This window comes from Diachasma alloeum, unplaced genomic scaffold, assembly GCF_001412515.2.
Source record: "Diachasma alloeum isolate Michigan unplaced genomic scaffold, Dall2.0 Dall_scaffold_00345, whole genome shotgun sequence".
NCBI lineage: Eukaryota > Metazoa > Arthropoda > Insecta > Hymenoptera > Braconidae > Diachasma > Diachasma alloeum.
The window spans coordinates 200,656-208,282 of NW_021680484.1; the positions used below are offsets into that span (position 1 = coordinate 200,656).

The 7,627-nt window shown below is 50.7% G+C and overlaps 1 protein-coding gene across 1 annotated transcript; it reads right to left on the bottom strand.

Moving 5' to 3' along the window:
• Positions 1-1,331: 1,331 nt before the first annotated feature.
• On the bottom strand, positions 1,332-5,282 carry LOC107040838. Its single transcript, XM_015261101.1, has one exon. The coding sequence runs from the start codon at positions 5,280-5,282 to the stop codon at positions 1,332-1,334; it is 3,951 nt and encodes a 1,316-aa protein (XP_015116587.1).
• Positions 5,283-7,627: the final 2,345 nt, after the last annotated feature.

A 7,627-nucleotide genomic window follows, 5' to 3' on the forward strand; every position in this document is an offset into this window, starting at 1 on the left:
GCTAGTTAGGTTGTGTCTGAGGGAGATGGAAGGGAGGGAGAGTAAGAGAGAGGTGTCGAATTGGGAAGAAGGAAGGAGGAGGTTCAGAAGTGAAAGAGGCCTAGTGGCGAAGGAGGCGGAAAGAGCAGGCGGTGAGGCAGAGAAGGAGACGTTTGCACAGGTAGAAAAGATGGATAGGGAAATGCAAGAGAGGGAAAGGGGGGAAAGGATAATGATGTTAGGGTCAATCAAGTACTACAAAGGAGTGGCAGTGGAAGGTATACCGAGGTACTTAGAGAGGGGTTGGGGAGAGGAGAGATGGAGTAGGGTGGCGAGGTTCAGGGTTAGTCAAGAGTTGAGAGGGGAGAAATCTTGGGATGGGCAGGAGGGAAGGAGATGTAGGAAGTGCAGGGGAAAGGATGAGACATGGGTGCATGTGATGGAAGAGTGTGTGGGAGAGGATGAACAGTTCAGGACCACTTGGGAGAGAGTGTGTGAGATATTGGATCAGAGCGGTGAGGGGGAAAAATGGATCCAAGAGTGGAAAGTTGAAGTTGAGGAGAAGAGAAAGAGAAGATGAATGGTGGTGGAATGGAGGAGTGGGAGTGTGCGGGGGGATTGAGGTTGGGAGAGCGGGTGGATTCCGTAGGGGAGGGGATTGTTGGGAGTTGTAAAACGGGCAATCAGTTCCCCTAGGATCTCAGAGACCGGAAATGGAGGTCCCTCCTCCTTTGTCATACAATCTCTCATTCAATCGCTCAACAATCAATCAGTCTCTCGTATGCCAGTCATTTGTACAGTGTATCGGCGAGAATTTAACAATAAAAAACCGATGGAGCACGGATGCGGGTTAAGGAGTGGGATTCTGGAGAAATGAGAGCGACACGAGACACGCTGAGTTTGTCACAAGGAAAACTGTTTATTCCGAGTCAATTTGAGATATGGGTCGAGAAATATACACAAAATCAGAGCCGCGAGCAAACACTGTTTCCGTTAAACACGGTAGAGAAAAACGATATGTTGAGATGCACACGCGGTTTAGAGATAACCGTTTTAGAGCAAAAAAATGACGCTGCACAGAGAACGACCGTTGTGAGTGAATAATAATAATGATTCGAGAAGACGAAGGTCAGCGCTACCGGTGCGTGGTTGGAGCACCTACATGGCAGCGCGGCCGGTCAGGCAGAGCGAGTCAAGGAAGTGCTGCCACCCCTTGGACCTGTCGAGTATGAGGCTGTTGCCTCAACATTCTCCCCCCCGTCAGGAACCTCGTTGCTGACAGAAGGAGTAGAGCAGTACTCGAGAACCTAGAACACTAAGCAGAGAATTAAACATGTCGAGTGAGACCAGCTTTAACTGGTAAAGATCGGCAATAGAACCAATTTGGAGATCGGCCTGGTCAACGTCGTCGAGGCGGTCCTAATTGTCACAACTCTGGAGAGACCGTCCTTCCCAGGATGTAGAGCTGTGACACGAGCAAGAGGCCACTTCGATGGCGGGAACCGCTCGTCGTAGAGAAGTGCCAGGCTGCCGACTTTGACTTCGTTGGACGGATGATGCCACTTGGAGATGGACTGGAGCTGCTGCAGATACCCTATAGACCATTGTTTCCAGAAGAACTGCAGCCTCTGCTGAATCAGTTGCCATCTAGAGAGCCGTCCAACGTTGAGATGATCCAAAGAAGGCTCCGGAAGAGCTATTGGAGCTTCTCCAATGAGAAAATGCCCTGGGGTTAAGCAGGACAAGTCATCAGGGTCTTCCGAGAGCGCTTGTAGAGGCCTGGAGTTGAGAACTGCTTCAATCTGGGTCAGCAGCGTCGAAAGTTCCTCGAACGTGAGAGTTGTATCACGAACCGTTCGAGCGAGATGATACTTCACCGACTTTACCGCTGCTTCCCATTTTCCTCCGAAATGAGGGGCTCCAGGAGGATTGAACGACCACCGCGTTCCATCCTTGAGACATACTGCAGAGAGATGCTGGAATTCCTTGGCGCCAGCAGAGAACAGCTTCTTCAGCTCCTTGTCAGCACCGAGAAAGTTAGTGCCACAATCACTGTAGAGATGTCTGCAGTACCCTCGACGACTTACGAACCTCCTGTAGGCCGCGATGAACCCATCAGCAGAGTAATCCGTGACAGCTTCCAGATGGAGAGCGGACGTGGCCATGCACACAAAAATCACCAACCAGCCCTTCTGGGTCTTGTGACCACGCCCCTTCCACGTCTTGAGCGACACTGGTCCGGCATAATCCACACCAGTGTTAGAGAAAGCCCGATCCGACACAAGACGTGCCACTGGAAGCTGTCCCATCAGCTGTTGAGCTCGAATCCCACGATGACGCGCACATTCAACGCACTTGAGGATGAAGGATCTTACTGGTAGACGACCTCCAATAATCCAGTAAGCCCTCCTGAGATGCGCCAACGTGAGTTGAGTTCCACCATGCAGCGTTCGCTGATGAGAGTCCCTAATGAGAAGCTCTGCGAGCGCGGAACCTTTAGGGATGATCGCCTGATGCCTACTCTCTGGTCCTAGAGTTGAGAACTTCAAACGCCCGCCCACTCTGAGAACACCCTGTTGGTCGATGAAGGCCGTGAGCTTGGTCAACGGATGAGACTTCTTCAGTTGGAATCCGTGAGAGATAATGTCACACTCGGCTTGGAGATGAAAGGCTTGAGTCGCCTTGACCCAATAAAGCCGAGCTGCCTCGATGCTTTCAGGGCTAAACACTGCAGGGACAACAACAGCCTTCTTCCTTCCCAACTTCCGCATCATATTCCCTGCAACCGTTTGACAAATTGCTGTGATTCGCAACAATTTGTAGAGAGAGGAATATCGCGTGCAAAGATCCCAGAGACTTGACCTCGCGAGAGAAGCAGTTAGAGTTACCCCAGGCTTCTCCTCGAGATTTGTTGACGGGTCCAATCTTGCGCTCCCTTTCGGCCATTGAGAAGAATCCTTGCGTAGCCATTTTGGGCCCGTCCACCACAAATGATGGGCATTGAGTTGAGCTACCGAAATGCCTCGAGATGCACAATCAGCAGGATTCTCCTTCCCACTGACGTACCTCCAATTCGCTTCCTGCACGAGTTCCTGAATGCTGGCTACTCTATTGTGGACATATTCCTTCCACCTGGAAGGATGAGCACAGATCCACGCAAGAGCAACAGCTGAGTCTGTCCACAAATGTACCATAGCGGTACCAAGGTTGAGCTGAACAATAACGTACCTTGTGAGCTTGGCTAGAATGACTGCGGCGTTGAGCTCAAGACGCGGAATGGTGAGCTTCTTGAGAGGAGCCACCTTGGTTTTAGCAATAGCCAAAGAGATGCTAACACCATCCGCACTCGTCACCTTCAAATAAACCACCGCAGACATCGCTAGTAGAGACGCATCTGAGAAGCCATGGATTTCCACCTGAGATTCCTTCCTACACCCCAGCCAACGAGGGATCGAGAGTTGTTCCACTTGAGACAATTCTTCACGAAATTGAGCCCATTTCTGGACCAGATGCGGGGACAACTCATCATCCCAATCTTTTTTCTCCAACCAGAGTTGCTGGAGTAGAGCTTTCGCACGAATCACCACCGGTGATAGCAATCCTAGAGGATCGAAGAGTTGAGCAATCTCGGACAGAATAATCCTCTTCGTTGTCTTCGTGTCGGCTGAGAGATGGATAGAGAACTTCAATCGATCTGTGTTGGGATCCCATTTCAGACCAAGGATCTTAGTGACGGAGTCCTCTAGCGGCTTCAGACTCTGAGAGAAACCGTCCGGTGTCAGAGAACGAAGTAGAGACGGACTATTCGAGTGCCACTTCGCTAGAGGAAATCCACCGGCCCAGCAGAGTTCCGTCACTTGCTGAGCTACAAGATGGAGATCATCTTCCTTCTCGGCTCCACCACAGATATCATCCACATATCTGCCACTGGTCAACGGTGAGATAGCCAGAGGGAATCGCTGTCCCTCGTCCTTGACCAGCTGGTCGAGAACCCTACAGGCGAGAAATGGAGCAGACTTGGTCCCGTAGGTGACAGTGGTGAGCTGGTAGGTGCTGATCTGGCCCTGAGAATCGCGCCACAAAATTTGTTGAAGAGGCCAGTCTTCCTGATGCACCTTGATCTGACGGAACATCTTCGTGATGTCCGTCATAAAGATGTACTTGCTCTGTCGAGACCAGAGAAGCACGTCAGAGATGTCCTTTTGCAATTTGGCTCCAGTATGCTGAATGTCGTTAAGAGACAACCCTGAGCTTGTCTTACTGGAGCCATTGAACACTACTCTCAGCTTTGTAGTTTCACTACTTTCCCGGAGAACGCAATGATGAGGAAAGTAGTATGTAGGAGCAGAAGAGTGAGATTGCCTGAGAGACGAACACCGACCGGGACCCTGATATGATTGCCCCCCCTCCGGGACCCTCAACCCTCCTGAAGCCGAAGCTTCATGTGCCAAGGTCATCCCGTCAGGTTGACAACCCAAGACCCGAGAAGCATATGAGGCAGGCAGAACAGGAGCACGCACCATGTGCCCCAACTCTTCATACTCCTTGAGAAAATCACTGTAAAGCTGTAGAGAATTCTGATTCTTTCCCAACCTCCTGAGCAGGCTCGAGAGACACGCCTTGGCGCGGCCTAGAGAATCACCGAGCTCTGACGGAGAACGAGCAAGAGGCAGTCGAACAACATAACGCCCCGAGCGATCTCGAACATGGGTGCGCTGAAAGAACTCCTCACAATCTGCCTCTTCCTTCGTGAGAACACCATCATTGCCTTCAGTTTTAGAGACTTCCTCCTGCTGCCAGAACGAGGTGAGAAGATCGCCAAGTTCCTCATTGCTGACAGAGACGTGATTTGAGCTTGCCGCGGGGATCACTGCGGATGTAGGTCCGAGAACCACCCACCCGAAGAGAGTAAGCATCGCTATAGGGGAGTCTGACGGCCCCTTGATAACCTGCGGCTCCACAATCGATCCAAAGAAATCTGCGCCAATGAGAAGATCAACAGGTCTTGACGTCAGATAATCAGGATCAGCTAACTCCAATCCTCTGAGATGCTCCCAATGTTGAGTTTGAGAGACCGTGAACGAAGGCAATGAAGATGTGAGATGATCGAGTACATAGGCCTTGATGAGAATCTGATTACTTGAATACAGAGACTTGAGAGAAAATCGAGAAAAACCATTAGATGAAGACTTTGATCCACTAATACCAACGACCGGTAGCAAAGCTGGAGATACCGATAAGCCGAGCTTCCCCACAAGGTCATTTGTAGCAAACGTCAGCTCTGAACCAGTATCCAACAGCATCCTAACCTCGTGAAAAGAGCCATCGTCCAAGACGAGCGAGGCTAGCGCTGTGGCGAGAATAACACCTGGTCTGAGCTGCAGAGAGACATCACGATTGTTCGGTGCTACAAACGGAGAATTACTCGCCAGAGTCGGCCGTAGAGAATGGTCACTTATCGACGACGACTCTGGCGCAATCGTTGGTAGAGTACATCATGGTTGAGCCATGTCAGGCCTCGAGACAGTGGACTGTATCGGTTGGTTGGACTGAAGAGCCTGCGATGTGTGAGGAGCCTGCAGAGTTTGATGAGGCTGAGGAACCCCTTGCTGTGCCGACTGAGGGCGATTGATATGAATCATCGAGTGATGATTCTGTCGACACACGACACAAGTCTTCTTGAGGCTACGGCAATTCTCTCTATTGTGCCTCCCCAAGCAATTAAAGCAGCGACGCTTGAGGACTACAAACGATCTCCTCTCTGTAGGAGATAAAGCCTTGAATTTTGGACATTTGTCCAGAGAATGCTCCTCTTCACACATCGGGCAAGCACGAAAACACATCTCCGCCCAACCTTGAGACTGCGACCTTTGAGCAGCTTGAGACGTACTGCTAGTAGAGACATTCACCCCTGCAGGCTGCGACGCTGGATTAGCTGACACGTTGAGCACTCGGGCTGGTTGAGCTCCTTGGCTAGGTGGATACACTTTGGTCGGCCTAAGCTTCGAAGCCTGTTGAGGATTCGTAGAGAGAGACCGAGAGGTAGCCGACTGAGATGGAGGAGCGTGCATTTCAATTCTCTCCTTCGCCCTGGCCCGGCTGAGAACAAAGTCCTTGAGAGTCGCATAAGTGGGAAAATCCGTAGACGAGCCTATCTCTATTTCCCAATCCTCCAGCGTCTTGGAGTCCAGCCGACCTGTCACGAGATGGACAAGCATGTCGTCCCAATGCTTGACAGGACGTCCGAGAGACTCCAAAGCATTCAACGCTTCAGCTACAGAGTTGAGAAGTACGTTAAACTCCCTGGCTGAGCGATTGACGACCTTTGGAGCAGAGAAGAGCTTCTCCAACTGAGTGGAGATGAGCAACCTTTCGTTGTCGTACCTCGACAAGAGAGTATTCCACGCTGGCATGAAGGAGTCTTGCGTCACTGGCAAGGTAGAGATGAGCTGCTTGGCCTCGCCAGTGAGAGAAGTGAGTAGATAGTGGAATTTCTCCACGGTAGAGAGAGAAGGATTACCGACAACCATAGAGAGGAAGAGATCCTTGTACGGAGTCCACTCCGAGAACTCCCCTGAGAATGTCGGCAGAGAAATCTTGGGCAATTGCCTCTGAGTCACCTGCGCCGATTGAGTTGTGGCAGATGGCCGACGGAACGACTCAGAGAGGTCAATTGACTCGTCCAGTCCTTTGATCAACCCCATAAACGTAGTTCGAGCGGCTGAATACGTCACGAGACATTGATCATAAACCCCCTCTTTCACGTACGCATGGTCGAGAACTTCCTCATTATCTTTTACCGTCAACAGCTTGAGATGCAACGCGTCGAACATGCTCCAATGATTCTCGAGCATGTCCAGCTTGGACTGGAGCTCAGTCACTGTGAATTCATTCACGTTCGCAGCGACTGATTCAGCCCTCAAACTCTCAATAAATTTCGCCCTGCTGGCCTGGATCAGGAGTCTCCCTTTGAAAGACATGCTAACGCTAGAGAAACGCAACTAAGCGAGAGAACGCCCAAAAAAACAAAAGTCTCACACCGCAAGCGATAGCTAGTAGCAAAACACGGAGAACTTCGTAGCAAAAGCAGTGCAATAAAGCAGCAAGCAAGAGAAATGCAGTGGTAATCAGGAAAAAGCAGCGGCAATCAGGAAAAATTAATTAAAATGAATTAATATAATTAACTTCCCTTTGAGAAGTTCCAATTGCTGTAGAGATGCTCCGTTCTGCGTTGAGAAGTTCCGTCGGCAAGGTTGTAGGCCTAAAAACCACGTGTCGTGCGTCAAAATGGCCGGTCTAGACCACTTGAGGGTGTGGCCTGATGGGTGGAGACTCGAGGGCGGAGCGGTGGGCGGAGCGCAAGGCGTTGCGGTGGGCGGAGCAACCGAGTATTTGGCGGCCCGCCTGTAACCCACGTTTTTCACCCGAAATGCACTAACAAGTTCCACTCACTAAAAAACCACTTAATTAACCACACATCCGGCTCGAAGGACCAATGTTTCGGCGAGAATTTAACAATAAAAAACCGATGGAGCACGGATGCGGGTTAAGGAGTGGGATTCTGGAGAAATGAGAGCGACACGAGACACGCTGAGTTTGTCACAAGGAAAACTGTTTATTCCGAGTCAATTTGAGATATGGGTCGAGA

Excerpts from the sequence above, each read along its gene's own strand:
- LOC107040838 (XM_015261101.1), bottom strand. The coding sequence starts at position 5,282 with ATGCTGTTGGATACTGGTTCAGAGCTGACGTTTGCTACAAATGACCTT.